The 24,940-nt window shown below is 41.2% G+C and overlaps 2 protein-coding genes across 6 annotated transcripts in view; both read left to right on the top strand.

Moving 5' to 3' along the window:
• Window positions 1-24,940, top strand: part of KDM4C (lysine demethylase 4C) — a 410,581-nt gene that overhangs the window by 55,676 nt on the left and 329,965 nt on the right. The gene's annotated exons all lie outside the window — the stretch shown is intronic.
• Window positions 17,707-21,424, top strand: LOC103786922 (actin-like). Its single transcript, XM_063594034.1, has one exon. The coding sequence runs from the start codon at window positions 19,946-19,948 to the stop codon at window positions 20,864-20,866; it is 921 nt and encodes a 306-aa protein (XP_063450104.1). The 5' UTR covers window positions 17,707-19,945; the 3' UTR covers window positions 20,867-21,424.

Below are 24,940 nucleotides of genomic sequence, written 5' to 3'. Positions count from 1 at the left end.
TGGATGTGACAGTTTTGTTACCATTTAAGCAGTTTAGAAGTGTTCTTTTGTTGTGCTTTTGGGTGATCCATAATTCCTCGAAGGACAACAGGAAATATTCATCAGTAGGATTTCTGCTGCTGGTATTTTTCCAACTGAAGCTAGATAATTGTACAAATACCTGAAATTGTTCAGTAGTAACATGGTATGTGGTTATCTGGCTGATCTTTTCATTACATTAAAACTTTTTAAAGCAAAAATACATTATAAAAATGTTTGGAAAACAGGAAATATGATGCATCATACTGACACCTTAAAGCAGAAGCAGTATTTTAGATATATTTTTCCAGTAATTTCCCTCAATCATTAAAAAAAAGTTATATTTGAACAGGCTTATATTGTCCTTTTTTTCACAGACAAATTGTAATAATTTTTTTCTTTTTTTAAAAAAGTACATGTTATTACAGTCTAGCCATTTTAATGGGGGCGTAATTCATTGGTTATATTCTAATTCTTTTTGCCTTTTCCTGATATTTTAAAACCCTAATTCTAAAAGTTCTTTGTCTTTTGAAGCCTTCTATGCCCTCTCTCATTATTTTCTTTTTTAATTTATTATTTCTTGAAATTTTTATTTCAAAACATACAGGGTCTCAGTATATTGCCCAGGCTGGTCTTGAACTCCTGAGCTCAAGAGATCTAACTGCCTCGGCCTCCTAAAGTGCTGGGATTAGAGGTGTGAACCACCAGGCCTGGCCCATTATTTTCTTTCAAAAAATTTCTTATCTACTGAAAGGTGGAACTAGTGCAATACACACCTGGATACCATTCACTTAGGTTCACCAGTACAGGTTAAGCATCCCTCATCCAGAAATCCAAAATCCAAAATGCACCAGTGAGCATTTCCTTTGAGCATGACCTTTGAGCATCGTGTTGAAACTCAGAAAGTTTGGGATTTTGGAGCATTTTGGAAGGGATGCTCAACCTGTAAGTATAATGCAAATACTCCAAAATGGGGAAAAATCTGACATCTGAAATACCTCTGGGCCCAAGCATTATGGGTAAGGGATACTTGATCTATAGTTAATATTTTGCCACATTTGCTTAATGTTTCTTTGTGTCTCTTTATCTCTGTTTCTATCTGTCTGTCTTTCTGTCTTTGATGTATGATGCAGGCATCACGATAGTTCACCCTGAATTATATAAGCATGTATCTTTTAATGACAAGAGAGTTTAACATTTATATAATATTATCTAGTGTATAGACCATATTCAAATTTTCCCAGTAATGTTATAACTGTCCCCCCGCCCTCCTTTAAGGATTCAGTCAAGGATTCCCCTTTGTAACTAATAAGTGATCTATGGGGTATACTCAAATATTAGCTGACTATCTGTCCCCAACAGCTTTTCATTCAGTGGATTTGGCATCTATGCCTTAATTCCATTATTATATTATTTTAAAACCTTTTTTATTTTGAAATATAAAACAAGCTAGAAAGTGCATAGAACATAAACCTAGAGCTTTATGAATTATTGTAAAGTGAACACCTGTGTACCATTTCTGACACTGAGGAAAACATTACCAGCACCGTAGAATTCCCTTACCTGCCCTATTACCTGCTATAGGCTCCCCTTTTCCTCCAAAGGTAACTAGATATTCTGACTTGAAGGTAATCATTTTCTTCTTTTGTTTAACAGTACAGCTCAGTGTGGCCTGTTTCTGAATTTTATATAACTAGAATCATTCAGCATACATTCTTTTATGTCTGTCTTCTTATACTTCATACCTTATACCTTCTTATATACCTTATATATACATGGTTAGCTTTAGAAGAAAACGTTTTTTCCAGCTTACACTTCCTATAGCAGTGTTTTCAAGTTTCCTTTGCCCCACATCCTCCCTAACACTCGATATTGTCATTTCTTTAATTTTAGCCATTCTGTTGGTGTGTGTAGTCGTATCTTTTGGTTTTAAGTTGCATTATGATTTTTTCCCCTTATGTTCACTGAGTGTTTGGATTTCCCCTTTAGTGAAGTCTCTTATACACTTTTCTTTTTTGTCATGCTTTTCTTTTTCTTTTTTTTTTTGGCTTAAGTTCCCTTTTCTGTGGTTTTAGTGATTCTTCTTGGTTTATACTTCTTTATATATCCTGCGTATGAGGTAGTAGCACAATTTCAAATATGAATTTTTAATTGCTGAACACTGTTATTTCAAAGACCATTCTTATTTTTGAAGATATTATATGATATTGTAGAATTGTCATATTGGATGGAATGATGGCTATGTAATTTTCTTAGTTTATCAATTAAAGATGCATATTGAAGGATATATGATTGAAATAACACGAGGGTTGGGATTTGTTTTTCAGTTACTTAAGAAAATAAAGTTGAATGGATATAGATGAAAGAAGATTGGCCCCTCCCCCTGCCCCCCCCCCACACTTTTTTTTTTTTGAGACAGTCTTGTTCTGTCACCCAGGTTGGCATGCAATGGCATGATCACGGCTCACTGCAGCCTTGACCTCCTGGGTTCAAGCAGTCTTCCTGCCTCCACCTCCTATGCAGCTGGGACTACCTGCAGGCGCCACCATGCCTAGCTAATTTTTAAAATGTTTTTTGTAAAGACAGGGTCTTCCTATGTTGCCCACGCTGGTCTCAAACTCCTGGGCTCAAGCGATCCTCCCTCTTCTGCTTCCCAAAGTGTTGGGATTACAGGTGTGAGCCACTGTGCCCAGCCCAGCAAAATATTTATAATTGAAGCTAGTTGACAGACTGGTGTTTTAAATACGTATATGTTTGAAATAGTAAAAATAAAAGTTAAAAAAATAGCCTTTCCTCATTCTGCATCTGAATTTTTACTAGTATAAGTAATCTCTATGTTGAGAATGTATTGTTTATTAAAGTAGTATATGTACATGTAGGAAAATGGAAAAATACAGAAAAACGTGAAGAAGAGAATAAAAAATTGCTCATAAGGTTATCAAACAGGAATAACCTTTTTTTTTTTTTTTTTGGAGACAGAGTCTCATTCTGTAGCCCAGGCTGGAGTGCAGTGGCGCTATCTTGGCTCACTGCAACCTCTGACTCCTTGGTTTAAGCTATTCTCCTGCCACAGCCTCCCGAGTAGCTGGGATTACAGGCACGTGCCACCATGCCTAGCTAATTTTTGTATTTTTAGTAGAGACGGGGTTTCACCATCTTGGCCAGATTGGTCTCGATCTCCTGACTTTGTGATCTGCCTACCTCAGCCTTCCAAAGTGCTGGGATTACAGGTGTGAGCCACCGCACCCTGCCCAGGAATATTCTTTTTATGATTTCCTTTTGGTCTTTCTGTTTTATGTGAGTGTATGTATATATGCATGCCTGTGATTGCATGTGTGTTCATGTTTACCACCAAAGAGTTGAGAAGGTTTTTACAGTTTTTTGGCTTTTGAAGCATTTCCAATATTGCTTTCCAGAAGGATCATTTCAGTTTCTTTTAGCACAAGCCACATCTAGACTACCAATTTCAAATCGTACCTTGTATTAAATGGTGGATTTTTGTTCGTTTCAGTTTCAAGTGTATTGTTTGCTGATTTATTCTTTAGCAATAATAAATTTCTTATGAGCTAAATGTAAGTTTAGATGTTGTGGGCAAGTCATTAGATGTTGCCCATAGGCAGGGGCAAGTTATGCACATGTGTGATAAAGGTGAGGGCTCAGAGAGAGGCCAAGAGCAGGTTCTAGTGCTTAGAGCAATTGTCTGGGAAGGGTGTGGCAGCAAGTAGGACATGTAGGAAATTGATGGTGAGGGATGTGGGCAGATGGGAGTGGGCATATTGAAAGCATTTGTGTGGGTCCCGTATCTGTATGCTCTTACCAGTAGGCTTCCTTAAGGAATGTGGCATCTTGCCTTGTTAAACCAGCTTCTGTGCGATTTCCATTGGAATGGGTGAGGCAGCTTAAGTACTGTTGGCCTTTTACACTTAACAAAACATGGGGCCCAGAGAGGGTCAAGTGCTTTTCCAAAGTTGGGAGGCTAGTAAAAGGGCCATGACACGCTCTTATCCCCCACACCAGTATTAGAGAAGTCATTATGCATAGTCAGTCTCATAGTTGTGGAAATATGTAAAACTAGGTCTTTGTCAACTACATATTGCCCCTGAGCTGATGGGTGTATTTTGTACTTTCTCCATAGTTTCTTCCTGTGCGTTGTAACCTGGCAAATGTTCAGGCTTCTGAGAAGAAGGTTGAGCTGATGGGTCATCCAGATCCTGGCCTGAAAGTTGCATGTCTGAGTGCTTGAAAATAAAATAAAACTCAATCTTAAGTTTTTTTTTCTTTTTTTTAACCACCTTTTAAGATAATTAACCTTTTTGTTCCCTTATTTTTGTATATATAATTAAGAGTTAGAAGCAGCATGTTTGGGAACATTTTCAGAAAAATTGATACAAAAATGTCCTGAATTAGCTGTATGTATTTGGTAGTGAAATAGCATAAGCATTGATTGTAAAGATGAGGTTGATGGACTTTGGTTTGCAGTGCTTATCAATTTACTGCTTGTGTTTGAAAGCCATTTACTCATTGGCATTTCTTCAAGGGAACATTGACTTTAAACTTCAGATTTGTGTAACTTTTGTTATTAAAATCCAATGAACAAAATCCACTGGTTTGTAAACACGCAGTTTTAAAACATCCTCATCGTTTACAGGTTTTAGAGCTGGGAATCTATCATTTTGGTAGGACCTACAAGGCAGTATTTTATAGAATTTCTGCAGGCTGTGTGGAAGCATTTAGCAGCTCCTGAGTTGGACTGACATTTTCATGCTTTTGTAGCATAAAGAAAGACATGAGAGGAGTGTTGTAAACTGCTTCTGGTAAACAAAACCAATCACACTCAAGACACCTAAATTCAACAAATGAGAAATAACTTGTATTTACCCCCCTTGAGGTAGACAAAGAATAACAAAAGAAAAGAGTGCATTAAAGGGCATGATGTAGAGTGAGTGTAATAATCGCTTACTGTCAGGAATGTTTGAATTCATTGTAATGAATGTGCATTTAAAAAGCCCATGGATTGTTTTGCTGTTGACTGTCTTATCTTTATATTGTTTAATTCTTTAGTTCAGTATTTAAATTGTACCAAGAACTGGTTTCTCGTGGTTCATGGCATTATTTTGAAACGAATTATAGAGTCATCAAATTGCAGTTTACTTTTTCCTTGAATTTCTAGTGGTAGCTATTTCCCTTAATCTTAAAAGAATGGTAAGAAAATCGTAGCCTTTTTTTGGTGGGGGTGGGAGTTCTTGGAGAGGGTATGGGGAGATAAGAGAAGTAATTTGTGCAAGGTGCAAAGATGGATACGAATCCTGCTTCTCAAGTAGTTCATAGACTTTGTGGGGTGGAGGGACAGTTGGTGCAGTGGGCTTGACTCTTTGCAGCCTGCAGGAGAGGCAATATGAGCAGGCCTGCATTCAAGTAAGACTTTCTGGAGTGGGGATGACATCTGAACTTGGCTTTGATGACTAAGTTCCAGTGAAAGGAGAGAGTGAAAGGTGGGACCAGAGCTAGGTAAATTGAAGGGTGAGACCACACCTAACAGTGTCAGTATTTTTGCTGAAATTGCAGGTTGTTTGCTGAGCAGGAGCATAGGAGGGTGAGGAAAAACTTGAATAGCAGCAGTGGGATATGGGAGAGGGGCCTGAGACAGGGCTGTGGTCCTGGGTCGTGGATCTGACCCATGGCCCCACAGCAGCCCCACCTGCTTTGTTCCAGAGTCTGAATTTTGTCTCTTAGCCCCAGGCAAATCTTTTAAGGAGCAGAGAAGGTGCCATGGTAGTTTTGATCCAGCTGGGATATAGCATAGGAATTAGGGGTGAGGGTGTTTTTAAAGGACTAGATCAGAATAGTCATCCTTGACAGAAGAGGGAGAGGGCCTGGAAATCCCCTGGCTTGTGTCTTGATCTCTCTCTCTTTTTTTTTTTGATAATACTTTAAGTTCTAGGATACATGTGCAACGTGCAGGTTTGATACATAGGTATACATGTGCCATGTTGGTTTGCTGCACCCATCAACTCATCATTTACAGTAGATATTTCTCCTAATGCTATCCCTCCCCCAGCCCACCAACCCCCGACAGGCCCCAGTGTGTGATGTTCCCTGCCCTGTGTCCAAGTGATCTCATTGTTCAATTCCCACCTATGAGTGAGAACATGCGTTGTTTGGTTTTCTGTCCTTGTGATAGTTTGCTGGTAATGATGGTTTACAGCTCCATCCATGTCCCTGCAAAGGACATGAACTCATCCTTTTTTATGGCTACATAGTATTCCATGGTGTATATGTGCCACATTTTCTTAATCCAGTCTATCATTGGTGGACATTTGGGTTGGTTCCAAGTCTTTGCTGTTGTGAATAGTGCAGCAGTAAACATACGTGTGCGTGTGTCTTTATAGTACCATGATTTATAATCCTTTGGGTATATACCCAGTAATGAGATGGCTGGGTCAAATGATAATTCTAGTTCTAGATCCTTGAGGAATCACCACACTGTCTTCCACAATGGTTGAACTAATTTACACTCCCACCAACAGTGTAAAAGCGTTCCTATTTTTCCACATCCTCTCCAGCATCTGTTGTTTCCTGACTTTTTAATGATCGCCATTCTAACTGGTGTGAGATAGTATCTCATTGTGGTTTTGATTTGCATTTTTCTGATGACCAGTGATGATGAGCATTTTTTCTTGTGTCTGTTGGCTGCATAGATGTCTTCTTTTGAGAAGCGCCTGTTCATATCCTTTGCCCACTTTTTGATGGGGTTGTTTGTTTTTTCCTTGTAAATTTGTTTGAGTTCTTTGTAGATTCTGGATATTAGCCCTTTGTCAGGTCTTAGCCTCTCTTTCATTCTTTTTTTTTTGAGATGGAGTATGCTCTGTCATACAGGGTGGAGTGCAGTGGCGCAGTCTCAACCTTCACCCCCGGGTTCAAGCAGTTCTCCTGCCTTAGCCTCCCGAGTAGCTGGGATTACAGGTGCATGCCACCACACCTGTCTAATTTTTGTATTTTTAGCAGAGACCGTGATTCGCCATGTTGGCCAGACTGGTTTCTAACTCCTGGCCTCAAGTGATCTGCCTGTCTTGGCCTCCCAAAGTGCTGGGATTATAGGCGTGAGCTGCTGTGCCCGGCTGGCCCCTCTTTTATTCTGCTGCTGCTTTCAGAGCTTGATTTCCTTAGGTTATACTAAAAAATCTGAACACCATGGACAGTAACCTATGGCAACAGTAACACAACTTAAGCAAGTTATTATTTTTAAAACCAAAAAACCAAGACTCTCAAAGGCATGGGGCGAATCCAGCCTTTGGGTATATATTGAAGAGCAGGGTTTGGCTGTCAAGTTCTGCCTTTTGCTGGTTTTTGTAATAAAGCTTTCTTGGAGCCCAGTCTTTTTCATTTGCATATTATATATTTGTGTGCTACCGTGGCAGAGGTGCTTTAGTTGTGACAGATTATATGGCCTTCAAAGCCTAATATATTTACTGTTTCTTTGCAGAAAATGTTTGTCAGCCCCTTATATGGAGGATAATTATTTGTTCTTGGGGAAGGCTGTACAAATCCTTTTTGAGATAGATGGGATATAAATAAAATTGGAATGTTCTCAGGAGGATGAGATTAATATAATTGACTACATTGATTCATTGCAAGAAAGAAATTGGAGTGTTTGGTAATTTCAGGAACCTTCTGTAGTTAAAACAAGATCTTAGAAATAGAGCCATCTTTGGTCCTGAGTAAGTCCTAGATGATTCTTTGGAAACAGTACATACACATAAGGAACTTAAGATCTGGATTTTTTTTTTTGTTATGTTTCACTAAGGGCTGGTCTGCCGCTGAAGTTTTAATTAGCCTTTGTTAACTGCCTTTACATTAAAATACTCAGCCTTCTGTTAGGAGCAGCACGGGAGTTTCTTCGGGAAACAAAACAAACACACAAAGATAAAGATAAAAGAGGGACCGAGAGAAAATAAGATTTGGCTAAAGGACCTGCAAGTCAGCAGATGTCTGTAGAAAAGACAGAAGGTATAACATTGCTGAGATGGCCAGTAGCCATGTACACCTGCATCGACCTTTGAAGGCAAAGCTACATCTCTTTTTTTCTGTGTGTGAGAGCTAAGAATAGACATCAGCATTACCTATGTTAGTACAGTGACAAAGGATCATCAGGTTTGTGTTCTGTCCTATTTTGGGCTGCATTTCTAGCAATACCTATTGTGTAGCATAATGATGATTCTTCTCGTGGTAATGCTTCATTAAATAGAGGTATAAAGTGAAGTTCTACATGTTTTGCTGATGCTATTACCTTCATAATCTATAACCCTAGATGGACCTTCCAGTGTATTGTGTGTATTCAAGTCGTCTTTGCAAGGTTTTCCCTTTGCTGAGCGGTGACACATAGCTCCTCCTCTCATCCTCATCTCTATTCTGCATCGTGCTGGCTTTCCAGTTTAAATGCCTCATAGCATAACATGCAGGTCAGTCTTCAGTGGCCCCTTGGAACCAATGTTTTGCACCAAAAGGGGGTAGCTTATCCTCACTGTCAGAGTACCCATGGAGCAATTTAGCCTTTGGATTCTGTAATAAACCTATGGGATAGCATTTCATAAAGACTGAGAATTTCCTGTGTGTGTAACCATCTTTGATGATAGTTTTCTGCAGGTCACTGGAGGAAGGTAGCCACACTTCACTGTGAGGGGATGGTGCCCTACCTGTCACCTTCAACTTCTGCTATCTCACACTGTTGTTGGATCTTTCAGACCATTTTGCACTTGCTTTGAAACTTAGCTCCTTCACTGAATCACGTTGCTCCTTCGTTGCTGCTGCCTCCAGATCTCCAAAGGTGTCCCCCACCCTCTCCTGTACCAGCCAGATAATCATTGGTCTCCTACCCTGAGAATGGCTATGAGTCCACTGCAAAAGGAATTTCTCTGGTTTTTCAAAATCTTGACTCACATGGTGAAGCTCTTCAGGAGCAACTCTGCTATGTTGAAGAGATTGGGACATGTCAAGTTAATATCTGATGGGCCTCCTTCCTTCAGTACGCGCCATCACTTCCAACTCTTCGTAGGCTTCTGTAGGTCTCATATGCTCACTTACTTTCTCCTCGGGTTTTTCTACTTTTTCAGGCGACATTTTCACTCATACTGATGGGAAGATGACAGCAGTAATGCCAATACACTTAATGTGGGCGCTAGAAATAATCCTTTTGGGAAAACATCTGAGATACAACTTAGCTGCAGACTATATTCTCTGACCTAGATTTGTATACAACTGAAACAGTTCTGTTGGTGGACACCATCATAGAGAGTCTTTGATTTGGACAGTGAATATTGGGTAAAAAAATTATTGTAGCAAATATTTGGAAAATGATAACAGAGGGTGAAGGTTACTTGTATTTGTTTTTGTGGTATTTCTTTTCGTGGCTATTTTTTCTGCAGTAGACTCTGAGTTCATTGGTGACAGGTGTCATTTCTCATGTATTCTCTAGCTCCAGTCTCTAGCATAGGGTCTGATGAGTGCATGGCATTGGAAAAATAGCTGTGAAAAATATTGTGATCTGATAACAGACTGCAGCAAGATGGTCTGGTTTCAGCAAGAGGCTTGGGGAGGGCTTCGGATGAGAAGGGTGAAGAGGGTTCAGGTGACCTTCCCCAGTGTGCATTTTTCTGAACTCTTTTACTCCAAGACAGTAGTTCTCAAACTTTCATCTTAAGGCCCTGTTACAGTCGTAATAATTATTGTGAACCTCAAATAACTTTCATTTAAGGAGGTTATATCTATTGTTTTTTATTGTATTAGAAATTAAGGCCGGGCGTGGTGGCTCACGCAAGACTCCGTCTCAAAAAACAAAAAAAAAAAAAAAAGAAAGAAATTAAGAGAATATTTAAAAAATATTTAATTCATTAAGACAGTCCATTATATATCAACATACATTATTTTATACAAGGTGACCATAGGGTAGAGAGGAGCAGACAGAAAAAGAAAAGGTGACTGTATTTCCCCAATTAAAAAATTAGTAGGAAGAGTCACATTATTTTACATTTTTCAAATCTCTTATGTCTAGCTCAATAGAAGATTGTGGCCAGGTACGGTGGCTCACACCCATAATCCCAGCACTTGGGGAGGCCGAGGCGGGTGGATCACCTGAGGTCAAGAGTTCGAGACCAGCCTGGCCAACATGGTGAAACCCCATCTCTACTAAAAATACAAACAAATTAGCCGGGGGTGGTGGCGTGCACCTGTAGTCCCAGCTACCCGAGAGGCAGAGTCAAGAGAATTGCTCAAATCCGAGAGGCAGAGGTTGCAGTGAGCTGAGACAGTGCCATTGCACTCCAGCCTGGGCAACCAGAGTGAAACTCGGTCTCAAAAAAAAAAAAAAAAAAAGATAGCTGGATTTTTATATCAGCTTCAACATTTAATCTGTTATAAAGTCATATGTCCTGTAGCTTCTGGAAAACTCTATACTCATGAGAGTGAAAAAGGCAAATACTAATTAATGTTCTGGTATAATTTTGAAAATAGTTTTGATGTCACAGACCCTCTGACAGGGTCTGCGTGTCTTCCTGTGGTCCTCAGAAAACACCGTGACAACTGCTTCTGTAAGATACATAGCAAAAGATGACTTATCTATTGCACATAGATGATGCAGAGATCTTAGGGCAAGGTAACTGTGTTCTATCTTTATTTATTGGCCTTCAGGTAACTGCATTCCTGATATGTTTCTCAAAGAACGAATCACCTTCAGAGACAGTGGTTCTCAAACTGGAAGCCATGGAGTTCTTTGGGGCACATCATGTCCTGTGTTTTGTCTTATAAACCAGGCAAAATTTTACAAGTGGACAGCATTTGAACTCATGTCTCTGCATCTCAAAATATAGAAAATATTTTAAATAAATTGTACCTCCAAGATTTTTCTTCAATATTAATTTGCTGGCCTATTGCTTTTGTTATCTTCAGGTATTTATTAATGGAAAAGTGATAGAAAATTTAAAACAGTTTGAAAAATATTGTGGCAAATCTTTTTTTTATTTATTTCTCTCTCTTTCTTAAGACGAGGTCTCACTCCATTGCACAGCCTGTAGTGCAGTGTCACAATCACAGCTCACTGCAGCCTCCACCTCCCAGGCTCAGGTGATCCTTCCACCTCAGCCTACTGAGTAGCTGGGAGTACGTGTGTGCGCCACCATGCCCAGCTAATTTTTTGTAGTTTTTGTAGAGACGGGATTTCACCATATTGCCCAGGCTGATCTCAAACTCCTGGCTTCAAGTGATCTTCCTGCCTCCGCCTCTCAAAGTTATGGGATTACAGGCATGAGCTACTGTGCCTGGCCTTGTGGAGAATCTTAATACAAAAAAATATAAATGTCTTATATATTTCTCCTTGAGCTGGGGAAAAGTTTTTTTTTTTTTTTTTTTTGCTATGCTTGTACTAGGTGGATGGGTGGTTGGTGTCCTATTCTTTCCATTTTGTTTTTAGTTTTCTTGATAATCTATAAGTATAAATTACACCACTTTAAGGTAAAAGTTACCTTTTTGTTAATATAAACATTACATATGAAAAATATGGGAAGGTATTACATAGAGAAAATGAAAATCATTCATAATCCTGGCATTCAGAGAAAACAGCTGTCAAAACTGTTTTGTATATTTCCTTCCATTTTTTTCTCTATGAATGCTCCATAATTGCATATAAAATAATTTTTTTTGGTACAATGAACCTAGTTTTATCCCCCTTCTGTTTGACCCATTGTGAATGCTTTCCCATGATGATAGATGTTCTTCAACAAGATGATTGAAAATTTATCTTATTTGGCCGGGCGCGGTGGCTTATGCCTGTGATCCCAGCACTTTGGGAGGCCAAGGTGGGTGGATCACCTGAGGTCAGCAGTTCAAGACCAGCCTGGTCAACATGGTGAAACCCTGTCTCTACTAAAAATACAAAAAATTAGCCAGGCATGGTGGCAGGGACCTGTAGTGCCAGCTACTGGGGAAGCTGAGGCAGGAGAATCGCTTGAACCTGGGAGGTAGAGGTTGCAATGAGCTGAGATCGCACCACTGCACTCCAGCCTGGGCGACAGAGTGAAACTCCATCTCAAAAGAAAAAAAAAGAAAATGTATCTTATTTTTATTGTTTTTATTGGCAGGATGGTTTTCACAGGTAGAGGAAAGCAGATAAATCTAATATGAAGGATGTGGGTGGGTGGAGGCGGGAGAGTATGACAGCTCCTGATCTTGTGTTGGTCAGTGTGGGGCAGGGCACAGTCCACAGTGGGTGGCCAGATCACTGCTAACCTGAGAGAGTGGCACCTTGCACAGACACCCACTGCCCCATTTTCTGCCTTTCTTCTGCAGCTTCTTGAGATTGAAGACTTTATTAAACATCACAGAATATTTGACCTGTTTTCGTTTATAATCAATGTCTGCCATTCCTAGCTGTGACTTTCAGGAAAGCTCTGTGTTGTTCTCAGAGTCTTCATCTACAAGGGGAAGAAATTGAATTAACTGCTCTCTCTCGTTCCTTCCAGCTCAGAAATGTTTACTTTATGATAAGCAATATTTAAGATGAACTAAATTCAATGATAGTGAATTTTTGTGAGTTCCAGATTTCTTTTGTATTAGAATTTTGTCAAATCAAGAGCTCCTTTATAAGAAACCTGTTGGTGAGGCATGGGAATCTTTTCACACCGAGGTGTTAGACATAGTGGCATTTAACCTATAGACTTTTTTTCCCTCTCCCGCAATGGGGTAGCTTAAATACCTTCATCCAGCAGATGGTGCTCTTGGACAGCAAATTTATTTGAGGCTGTGGGTTTCCAAATGAGGTAAAACAGTTTCAACGGTTTGAGTCACCAGGAGAGTTCCTTTCCATTTTGTATTTTTATCATGTCAGGATATCATTTACTTTGAAATAACAAATCGTTCAAAGCCAGAACACTAACTGCCTAAATTTCACATCCAAGGCAAACATGTCATCCTAGACAGGTTTTGACGCAGAGAGAGAGCTATTGGCTTGTAGGATTGTGACTTTCAGGTTTTAGTTCTGTGAAATAAGGCTTCTAGGTAATCACAGCTCATTTATCTGCTAGCATGTTATGGCTGCTCTTTAGTGAAGCAAGTCAGCTTGCATGACCCCAAAAGTTATCATCCAGACAGGGGAGGTGATGGACAGCTTTGTTGGTCACATTGCATCCAGAATGTTTCCGTTAGTTCTAGAAGCTGTGTTTTCAGAGGGGTGTTGCCAGAGCAGCACAGCTGGGATGGTGCAGGAATTGTTGGAAGAGCAGTTAAAGCCCATGTGGTTGTTTCCCCTGAGAATGGTGCAAGTAAGAAGGTTAGGTGGGATCACTGTGGGAAAATTCAGTCTGTCTCTGGAATAAGTTTCTTTTTTTTTTGAGATGGAGCCTCGCACTGTCGCCCAGGCTGGAGTGCAGTGGCGTGATCTCAGCTCACTGCAAGCTCCGCCTCCCAGGTTCAGGCCAGTCTCCTGTCTCAGCCTCCCGAATAGCTGGGACTACAGGAGCCCACCACAACGCCTGGCTAATTTTTTGCATTTTTAGTAGAGACGGGGTTTCACCGTGTCAGACAGGCTGGTCTCAATCTCCTGACCTTGTGATCTGCCCGCCTCGGCCTCCCAAAGTGCTGGGATTACAGGTGTGAGCCACCGTGCCCGGCCATCTCTGGAATAAGTTTCTAAGGAATACATCTGCCCCAGAGCAGGTTGGGCTGCCACTTGAGGTAAAGAAATACTGACCTTGGAATGTTCACGTAGAGACCGTCTGATCTTCTGTCAGACATAGTTTAAAAATTTGGGTTGGGGCCAGGTGCGGTGGCTCACGCCTGTAATCCCAGTACTTTGGGAGGCTGAGGTGGGTGGATCACCTGAGGTTGGGAGTTCGAGACCAACCTGGCCAAAGTGGAGAAACCTCGTCTCTACTAAAAAATATAAAATTAGCCGGGCGTGGTGACACATGCCTGTAATCCCAGCTACTCAGGAGGCTGAGGCAGGAGAATTGTTTGAACCTGGGAGGTGAAGGTTGGCATGAGCTGAGATGGTGCCATTGCACTCCAGCCTGGGCAACAAGATTGAAACTCCGTCTCAAGAAAAAAAAATTGGGTTGGATAGGATGTGAGTAGAATTGGCCGTTTCTCTTTTCACTCTTCTCTTTACCTCTCAACTGTTAAACTTCACAGTTGAAACATACTTACATGTTTAATAACCTAGTAAATTGATAAATCAACAAATATGTGTGGAGAATCACTCTGAGTGATCGATGGTTGTGAGACGTGTCAGCAATGGTGGGTGTTGGCCAGTGCAAGGAGCTTACTGGTTAGCTTGAGAGTCATGAATGGTTTCCCTGAGGGATAAACAACACACACTATACAGGCAGAAGCCTGGTGGATGGCATGAATACTACACACAGTAGGAGTGTAAAGAGGTGAAGATTACTGGGCACTGGCAAAGTCCACAAGACTGTACTGAGAATCCAGGGCATTATGGACATTAGGCATGGTGAGCAATGTGAGGGATGAGGAAGCTGAGCCTGTTTTGTGAGTTCTGGATGATTGGCATGCCTAGAGGGGCAGATTTCTGTGGGAAAGTATTAGGGACACAGCAGTGAGAATTCAGTGAGAATTACTAAAGGAGAAAGAACATGAAACTCAGAGGTGAAAAGTGAGAGTTTTAGTGCTGAATTTGGCTGGTAAACATAAAGTCATTGACAATTTCAGCTGGAAAAAACTTTGGAGATCATCTGGTATAATAGTCAACACAGTGATAGATAAGGAAGCTCAGACTGAATGTTAGGGTTTATCCTAGATGACTCCTACTTAGTGGCAGAGCTGGGAGACTCCCCTTTCCTATTCTGTCTCTACTCTTTCAGATAGTCACCAGGAAGGATGGTTGGAGCTTGAACACTGTGTATACTCTGGAGCTCTTCTTGTCTTGGATTGGTGTCTGTTGAGGCCTCTGCTGGTCAGAAGGGCATTTCCCCTGCAACCCAGCCTTGCCTGCAGGTTTACAGAAGGGCTTTGATAAGGTATATCTATTGGAAGCCCAGTTCCTGCTTTGGGGCTGCTGTTTTCCATTTCACAAAAAGGAATATAAAGATAATCTAGATTTCATCTTTATTATAATTTTGTAAGATATAAAAGCCTGTGTTTTTTTTCTAGGGTGAATTTATAAATAGAGTAGAAAGATTCAAGTAATTCTTGTCAGAAAGGAACCATTCATCTACAAGTTCTCCTAGAATCTGTTTTACAGATGATCAAAAATATGGGGCAGTGTTTCTGTACCAAAATTTTTTTTAGTGTTTTCCTTATTACAGCAAAAAATGTAAAACAACTTACATGTTACAAAGGAGAAATACGGATACAAATTGTTAAAGCCATGAAGTAATATGTACAATAAAATGTTAAGAAAATGTTTGTAACACAATGATATGTGAGGAAACCAGGATAACCGCGTATAGATATATCTCCAAGATTTTGGAATGCCCACTCTGGATTTCCAGTATTGCTTACAATCTCCCTCATAATTCATTCACTTGCCCAAGGGTAGAGAGCAGCAGGTCTGGCTGAGATGAGGGAGGTCGTGGAGCTGCTTCCCACACCCCAGCATCCTAGTATGGTTTCTTCAAAATAAGTCACCAGCTGTCAGTGGGCTTTTGGGGGTCACTGGTGCAGAGTTAGAGTCATGAATGCCAGGAGTCTGATTCTAAATATATGCTAGTTACAACAAGTTTTTAAGAGAAAGATGTCACTAAAATGATAAAATGATTTTCTCTTCTTTGCAGATTTATATATTTGATATTTTAAAGTTTACTTTCCAAATGTCCTATAATGATGAAGTATAGTTTAACATTCAGGAGAATTATTGTTAGTTTTCCTTTTCCATTGAAGGAATAATGTGCCTATGTGTATGATCCAGAATTTTATTCTGTGAAGAATGAAGAATGAAAATGAGGCCACTGGAAGTACCTTAGGCTGTTTTTCATTATGAAGAATAAAAGGGAAACTCAGTAGCACCAGCCCTCTGCCATGTGTTATGAGAGTGTGTTAAATCTGACATTGCTTTAAGAAATAGCAGCTGTAGAGAAAATGAAGCAAGGTGGAAAAAACCAACAACTGGGAGAAACTGAAGGAAAAATCACAGAGTGGTATAGAGGAATTGGGAAGAACAGGTATATTATTTAAACTGGGATTTTCCAGGTATTAGTGGTTAAGAAAAGGCTCAAGTACAGCCCATACTTTGCTACCATTCAAGAATTAAGTGGTACTCACTTTTCCTTTTGTTAGATCACGTTAGTGTCATCGACTCTTATTTTTTTTCTTATTTTAATCCACTAGTCAGTGGGGGAAGCGGGGATCTGTGGATTTTACTAACGAAGAAATATATCAGTCAGACATTATTCTGCTGCCAGTAATAAAGACCCCAGAATCAGTGGCTGAAACAAATTGGGCATTTATTTTTCTTTCATGTAAAAATTTGAGCTAAGTAGCCTGGGGCCCATGTGTTGGTTCCATGATGTCATTATAGACCCATACTCCTCCCAATTCTTCTGCTTTCTTTATGATGAGATCTTTTTTATTTTTATTTATTTATTTTTTTTGAGACAGAGCCTCACTCTGTTGGCCAGGCTGGAGTGCAGTGGCATGATTTTGGCTCACTGCAACCTCCGTCTCCCTGGCTCAAGTAATTCTCCTGCCGCAGCCTTCCCAGTAACTGGGATTACAGGTGTGTGCCACCACGCCCAGCTAATTTTTGTATTTTTAGTAGAGATGGGGTTTCACCATGTTGGCCAGGCTGGTTTCGAACTCCTGACCTCAGGTAATCCAGCCACCTCGGCCTCTAAAGTGCTGGGATTACAGGTGTAAGCCAGCGCTCCTGGCCTATGATGAGATCTTTACCCTCATGTTTTCCTGGTAGATGCCTGAGCCTAATAATCGTGTCTGAATGTCTCATGGAAGGAAGAGGGAGGAAGAGTGAAGGGCACAAAGGGCTTGTGCCTGCTGAGGTAGTCCTTCAGAGCTCTCTTCTGGAAGCCCTACTCAGTGATGACCGCTCACCTTTTGTTGGCCAGAAAGAACCCTGTACTGTGACCATCGTTAGCTGCAAGAGAAGCTGGAAATGCAGTTTTCATTCAGCTATATTGCTCTTTCAATTAAATGAGGTCCATTAGTAAGGAAGGTGAAACTAGATCCTGAGTACTTAGGCAGTCTCTGCCATAAAAGCTTATTATAAGACATGATGACTTTGAGATGCTGTGTTATACTGTAGTATATACAGTTTAAATAGTTGAATTTGTCGGCTGGGTGCGGTGGCTCATGCCTGTAATCCCAGCACTTTGGGAGTCTGAGGCGGGTGGATCACAAGGTCAGGAGATTGAGAGCATCCTGGCTAACACGGTGAAACCCCGTCTCTCCTAAAAAAATACAAAAAATTAGCCGGTCGTGGTGGTGGGAGCCTGTAGTCCCAGCTACTCGGGAGGCTGAGGCAGGAGAATGGTGTGAACCCGGGAGGCGGAGCTTGCAGTGAGCTGAGATTGCGCCACTGCACTCCAGCCTGGGTGACAGAGTGAGACTCCGTCTCAAAAAAAAAAAAAAGTTGAATTTGTCAAGGTGCTTAATAGTCTAGAAAATATGAATAAAGTAGTATAGATTATTCTTTTTCTTTCTTTTTTTTTTTTGAGGTGGAGTCTTGCTCTGTCACCCAGGCTGGAGTGCAGTGGTGCAATCTCAGCTCACTGCAAGCTCCGCCTCCCGGGTTCACGCCATTCTCCTGCCCCAGCCTCCCGAGTAGCTGGGACTACAGGCGCCCACCACCACGCCCAGCTAATTTTTTGTATTTTTAGTAGAGATGGGGTTTCACCATGTTAGCCAGGATGGTCTCGATCTCCTGACCACGTAATCCACCCGCCTCGGCCTCCCAAAGTGCTGGGATTACAGGCGTGAGCCACTGTGCCCGGTCTTTTCTTTTTTTTTTTTTTTTACGGAGATGGAGTTTTGCTCTTGTTGCCCAAGCTAGAGTGCAATGGCGCAATCTCAGCTCACTGCAACCTCTGCCTCCTGAGTTCAAGGGATTCTCCTGCCTCAGACTCTGTAGTAGCTGGGATTATAGGAACCCACCACCTTGCCTGGCTAATTTTTGTATTTTTTTTTTAGTAGAGATGGGGTTTCACGATGCTGGCCAGGCTGGTCTTGAACTCCTGACCTTAGGTGATCTGCTTGCTTTGGCCTCCCAAAGTGCTAGCATTATAGGTGTGAGCCACTGTGCCTGGTCGTAAAGTAATGTAGATTATTGTGTTTTAAATTTTTCATATGTAAAGGTACCTTGGTGGTTCTGAGCATGGGATATGGCTGTTTTAGTAAATGTTGAGATAATTGGTCTCCTTTAAAGGGGGGCTTCATATGGTTTGGGCCCCTTTAGGATTTTCTACAAGAGCCATCTGTAGATACGTAAAATAAAATTAATATTTCTATTTAGCCTATGTGTTTTTAAAAAACAGAATGCATATCTGTGAGTATATCCTGCACTTCCTCTATGCCAGTATTTTTTAAAACATCTTCTTGACAGGGAGTCTTTTAAAAAAATAGAAAATGTAGTTACCAAAGTACTGACTTTCCTAGATATTGGGAGATAGAGGGAAGTTTCTCCCTCCCTGATTATATAAAAAGTGTGTAGTCAGAGTTGACTTACTGGTTTATCGTTTGGCCACGTGGCTTCAGAAACAATAGAGCCAGCATGGGTTAGAATTTTCATTCTCACCCTTGAACCCCGGCCCTGTGAATATGAACTGTGAGGTCTTGGCAAGTTATCTGTCTTTCCTGCAGTCCCCTCATTTATAAAACAGTGTTGATAATAGTTGATGGTAGTGTTTAGCTGGCAGGACAAAATGAGGTAACATAAATAAAACACCTCGTACAGGGCCTGCTCCCTGGTATGTACTGAATCAGTGTTAGCTGCTGCAGGTGGCAGTACTAAAGCAAAGCAAGACAGAAGTCTCCAGGCCTTAACGAGATAGTTATTCACTAGCTGATTCTGACCAAGAGAATTGTGAAGAGTTCTGTTCTGCGGTTGCCATTTTAAGTTTGTCCAATCCGCAGCCCAGTGATTTATACTTTTTCACATCTGTCAGAGCCCTGAAGAATGTTTGTTTAGGAGTCACTGCTTAAGAAAATGCCTCTGTCGTTTTTGAGAAATATACCACTATCTTCTTGTCAGTAAGATCCTGCGGTGTGTGGTGCCAGGACAGAAGTGGCCTCATGGGATATGACTCAAGAGATAGTCTTTTTTTTTTTTTTTTTAAGACAGTCTTGCTCTGTCACCTAGGCTGGGGTGCAGTTATGCAATCTTGGCTCACTGCAACCTCCGTCTTCTGGGTTGAAGCAGTTCTGGTGCCCCAGTCTCCCAAAAAGCTGGGACTACAGGCGTGCGCCACCATGTCCAGTTAATTGTATTTTTAGTAGAGGCAGGGTTTTGCCATGGCGCCCAGGCTGATCTCGGAACTCCTGAGCTCAAGCAATCTGCTCGCCTTGGCCTCCCAAAGTGCTGAGATTACAGCATGAGCCACCCCATCTGGCCGATAGTCTCTTTGTCATGATTTTAAAAATCATCTTGTTGGCCGAGACCACGTCCGCCCCGTGAGCACAGACCCTGGCCCTCGCTGCTCTGCTGCCTGTACGCACCCGCTACCAGCTCACCATAGATGATGATATTGCTACGCCCGTCGTCGACAACAGCTCCGGCATGTGGAAGGCTGGCTTCCCAGGTGACGATGACCCCCGGGCCGTCTTCCCCTTCATCGTGTGGCACCCCAAGCACCAGGGCATGATGGTGGGCATGGGTCAGAAGGACTCCCATGTGGGCGACGAGGCCTAGAGCAAGAGAGGCATCCTGACCCTGAAGTGCCCCATCGAGCATGGCATCGTTACCAACTGGGACAACATGGAGAAGATCTGGCACCACACCTTCTACAGGGAGCTGCGTGTGGTTCCCGAGGAGCATCCCATGCTGCTGACCGAGGCCCCCCTGAACCCCAAGGCCAGCTGCGAGAAGATGACCCAGATCATGTTTGAGACCTTCAGCACCCCAGCCATGTACATGGCCATCCAGCCCGTGCTGTCCCTGTACTTCTCTGGCTGTACCACTGGTATCATGATGGACTCCGGTGACGGGGTCAACCACAGTGTGCCCATCTACGAGGGATATGCCCTCCCCCACACCATCCTGCGTCTGGACCTGGCTGGCCGGGACCTGACTGACTACCTCATGAAGATCCTTACCGAGCGCGGCTACAGCTTCACCACCACGGCTGAGTGGGATATTGTGTGTGACATCAAGGAAAAGCTGTGCTATGTTGCTCTGACCTTTGAGCAGGAGATGGCCATGGCGGCTTCCAGCTCCTACCTGGAGAAGAGCTATGAGCTGCCTGACGGCCAGGTCATCACTATCGGCAACGAGCAGTTCTGCTGCCCTGAGGCACTCTTCCAGCTTTCCTTCCTGGGCATGAAATCCTGTGGCATCCATGAAACTACCTTGAACTCCATTATGAAGTGTGACGTGGGCATCCACAAAGACCTTTACGCCAACACATTGCTGTCTGGCAGCACCACCATGTGCCCTAGCATTGCCAACAGGATGCAGAAGGAGATCACTGCCCTGGCGCCCAGCACGATGAAGATCAAGATCATTGCTCCTCCTGAGCTCAAGCACTCTGTGTGGATTGGCGGCTCCATGCTGGCCTCGCTGTCCACCTTCCAGCAGATGTGGATCAGCAAGCAGGAGTATGATGAGTCCGGCTCCATCATCCGTCCTTCAAATGCTTCTAGGCGGACTGTGACTTGGTTGTGTTACACCCTTTCTTGACAAAACCTGACTTGTGCAGAAGACAAGATGAGATTGGCATGGCTTTATTTTTTGTTTTGTTTTGTTTTTGTTTTTGTTTTTTTTTTGGCTTGACTCAGGATTTAAAAACTGGAACGGTGAAGGCGACAGCAGTCGGTTGGAGTGAACATCCCCCAAATTTCTGCAATGTGACTGAGGACTCTATTTCTTGTTTGTACATTGTTCTTTTTTTTAATAGTCATTCCAAATACCGTGAGATGCATTGTTAGAGGAAGTTGTTTGCCCTCCTAAAAGCCACCCAACTTGTGTCTAAGGAGAATGGCCTAGTCCTCCTCCGAGTCCACATAGGGGAGGCTTCTTGTAAATTAGGTAATGCAAATTTTTTTAAATTTTTGCCTTAATACTTTTTAAGTTTGTTTTATTTTGAATGATCAGCCTTCGTGGCCCCCCTCTTTTGTCCCCCAGCTTGAGATGTATGAAGGCTTTTGGTCTCCCTGGGAGTGGGTACAGGCAGCCAGGGCTTACCTGTACACTGACTTGAGACCAGTTGAATAAAAGTGCTCAACTTAAAAAAAAAAATCACTGGGTGCGGTGGCTCACGCCTGTAATCCTAGCACTTTGGGAGGCTGAGGCGGGCGGATCACCTGAGGTCAGGAGTTCAAGACCAGCCCGGTCAACACGGTGAAAGCTCATCTCTACAAAAAAATGGGAGGCGGAGGTTGCGGTGCGCCAAGATCGTGCCATTGCACTCCAGCCTGGGGGACAGAGCAAGACTCTGTCTCAAAAATATAAATAAATAAATCAGCTTGTTGAAATCTTAATATTTGATTATATATGTACAGTATAGTTAAGTTTTAAAGCATAATGATTTTGAATATTCCAAACTCACCATGCAGTGAACAACTACAACATTAACAGCACCGCTCAGGGACCAACCACTCTTTTGTAGTCCTTTCCTGCTATGCCACTCCCATCACTCTGGCGTGGCCTGAATTTTGTGTTTGATTTCTTGCCTTGTAAAAAATAGTTTTCTCATGCATGCACATATTTTAACACAATATGTTTAGTTTGGCTTATTTTTGACCTTATTAAAAATAGTATCACTTTATGTAGTTTTCTGGGTCTTTGATATTTTTCACCCAACTGTATTTCCCAGTTGATCCATATTATTTTGTAAGCTATTGTAATGTTCATTCATTTTCTTTGCTGTATAAGATTCTACTTTGTGAATTTACAACTTTTTTTTTTATTCTGCTGCCAGTGAACATTTTCTTTCTTTATTTTAAAATAAATATTGCTGCTGTGAACACATCCCATACATGGTACCTGATGTACATGTGTAAAAGTTTCTCAAAGGTATTTACGTAGGAATGGAAATGCTGGCTCATAGAGTATTTAGCTTTACCAGATACTGTTGAATTGCTTTTCTAAGAGTTTGTATCACTTTATATTCCTTTAGCACTGTGTATCATTTTTGTTTTTTTAAGACAGGGTCTTGCCCTGTCAACCAGGCTGGAGTGCAGTGGTGCGATCTTGGCTGACTGTAACCTCAGATTCTTGGGCTCAAGTGATCCTCCCACCTCAGCCTCCTGAGTAGCAGGGACCACAAGCTTGCACCATCATACCCAACTAATTTTTGTATTTTTTGTCGAGATGGGGTTTCGCCATGGTGCCCAGGCTTATCTCAAACTCTGGGACTCAAGTGATCGCCTGCCTCAGCCTTCCAAAGTATTACGATTATAGGCGTGTGCTACTCTGCCCAGCTTATAATCATTATTAAGACAGCTTTATTGAGCTATAATTTATACAATACAAAATTCACCCATTTTAAGTGTATACTTCAGTGATTTTCGTGCAGCCATCACCAGTCTAGTCTCAGAACATTTCCATCAGCTTTAAAAGCTTCTTCATGCTGATCCAGTCTTCACGCTTAATATCTTACTACTTGATGTCATTCTTGTGCCTGTAAAATATGTTATGTGAATTTGCACCTGTCTGATTAAAAATGGCTTAGAATATCTTTTCATGTCTTTATCGGCCATTCATATTCCTGTCTTTATAAACTGTCCTCTATTTTTCTATTAGATCTTTTGGCTTTTTCTTTATTTGGAATTCTTTATTCTGGATACCAAAACTATCCCAGTTATATTTGTTGAATTATTTGCTCCAGTTGGGGATATTCTTTTCACTATTTTGTTTGTCTTATTTACAATGTCTTTTAATGAACAAATGTCTTAATTTTAATTTTAATAGATTTTTACTATTTTATTTAGTTTTTTTGTATTTCTTATTGTTCCTGGACTGATTAGATTCTGTCTTAGAATGTTGCATATTCTATCCTCAGTATTGCTTAACTTACCTTTCAGACTTTCAATCTCATTGTATTTCTGTACGGTACTATGTTAATGTCCTAAATATTATATTCTGGTTAACTACTTTTTTTGCTTGTTAATACTGGTTAACTGTTTCTCTTATTTAACTCTTTCACTGAGTTTTTAGTTTAATAATGATATATTTCTTTTCTAGGAGTTCACCTCTCCTTCAGGTTGGACTGGACATTCCAAATATTTTATTTTTCTTTGCTTGTCTTAGCAATTCCATCTTTTATTTCTTTAAACATTTCTTATTCCTTGACGACAGAATAAGACAACTCAATATTAGTGGTCCTGCTTGAGGGGCTGGTCTGAACAATTCGTTCGTTATTTCCGCTATCTCTCTGCAGTGTTGGCTTTCTTCCCGGTATGCACAGTGATCTTTGCTTGTATGCGTGCACTTGATGTTAATTTGTGGAATAATTCTGGATCTAAATGTATGATTCTTTTCTCCCAAGAGGATTGGAGTTATTTCTGCCTGGAACCAGGAAACTCCATTAACTTCACACTATCAGTAGTCTAGACTCAAGGTGGGAGTCTCAAGCTCACTGCAGTCTTTTATCTGACTGGACATTTTCCCCCTTTTTTCTCTGTCCTTTTTGTACTCATATTTGCCTTTATCTTTTTATGTGGCACTTTCACTGCAGAATGATTTTGTTTCTTTCAAAACTTGCTATATGATGGTTGTTGTTGAGAATTCTAAAACAGAAAGCACTGCTGTAAAATCGTAGGTATTTGGTGTATAAAAATGCAAAAGGGAAAATAGTTTTGTTTTCAAATAAAGATTTAAGGAATACATTTTTAGAAAGAAGCAGCAAAAAAGCTATCATGTCAAACATTATGATTAACTATAAGCAAAATGTACTCCATATGGATCTAATCTCATTGTGTAAAGATCCAGGGAAATCCTCAGTCTATTTTAAAGTGTAGACCAGAACTTTCAATTTAGTTATTAGAAGGCACTATTTTCTTTTATGGAGAAAAGACTATACGCTATGGTGTGAAATGGATTGAATTTTGAAATCTTTAAAGAACTAACCAAATTTTATGTTATTTTTTCTCCATGCATGTTACCTTTGAAACTTCAAGGGCTTGTTTCAGCTGTATGAATTTGTGGCAGTATTTTACATTAGCCTAGCTTTAAGTTGCCAGCACAGTAGTGAAGTTTGGTGGATGGTCTTTTCTTTAAAGACAGAGTCTTCTAATGTGGGCTTGGATAAGAGTCCTAAAACAGGATGATACAAGTCAAATGAGGAAAGGCATAAATTTGTCTGTTGTTTTCCCTTTGACACAGGGTCTCACTCGGTTACCCAGGCTAGAGTGCAGTAGCGCCATCATTGCTCCCTGCAGCCGTGACTTCCTGGGCTCAAACCATTCTCCCACCTCAACTTTCCTAGTAGCTGGGACTACAGGCGCTTGCCACCATACCTGGCCAGTTTTTTTTTTTTTTTCTGGTAGAGATAGGGTCCCACTGTGTTACCCAGGCTGGTTTTAAAGTCTCAGGCTCAAGCAATCCTCCCGCCTCGGCCTCCCAAAATGCTGGGATTACAGGTGTGAGCCACCATGCCTGGCCAAATTTGTCTTTTTAAAATTCTTAAAAATGAGTGTTTTTTACTTAAAATTTTAAAGTGTTTTTACACTTAAAAATTAAGACATGTGGCTGGGCATGGTGGCTCGTGCCTATAATCTCAGCACTTTTGGAGGCCGAGGCAGGAGGATCACT

This window comes from Pan paniscus, chromosome 11 (genome assembly GCF_029289425.2).
Source record: "Pan paniscus chromosome 11, NHGRI_mPanPan1-v2.0_pri, whole genome shotgun sequence".
Taxonomy (NCBI): Eukaryota; Metazoa; Chordata; class Mammalia; order Primates; family Hominidae; genus Pan; species Pan paniscus.
The sequence above is the reverse complement of the archived record's forward strand: the minus strand, read 5'-3'. Positions and strand labels throughout refer to the sequence as shown.

Bases quoted from the DNA above. Each gene is read 5' to 3' on its own strand.
- LOC103786922 (XM_063594034.1), top strand. From the start codon at position 19,946: ATGGAGAAGATCTGGCACCACACCTTCTACAGGGAGCTGCGTGTGGTT.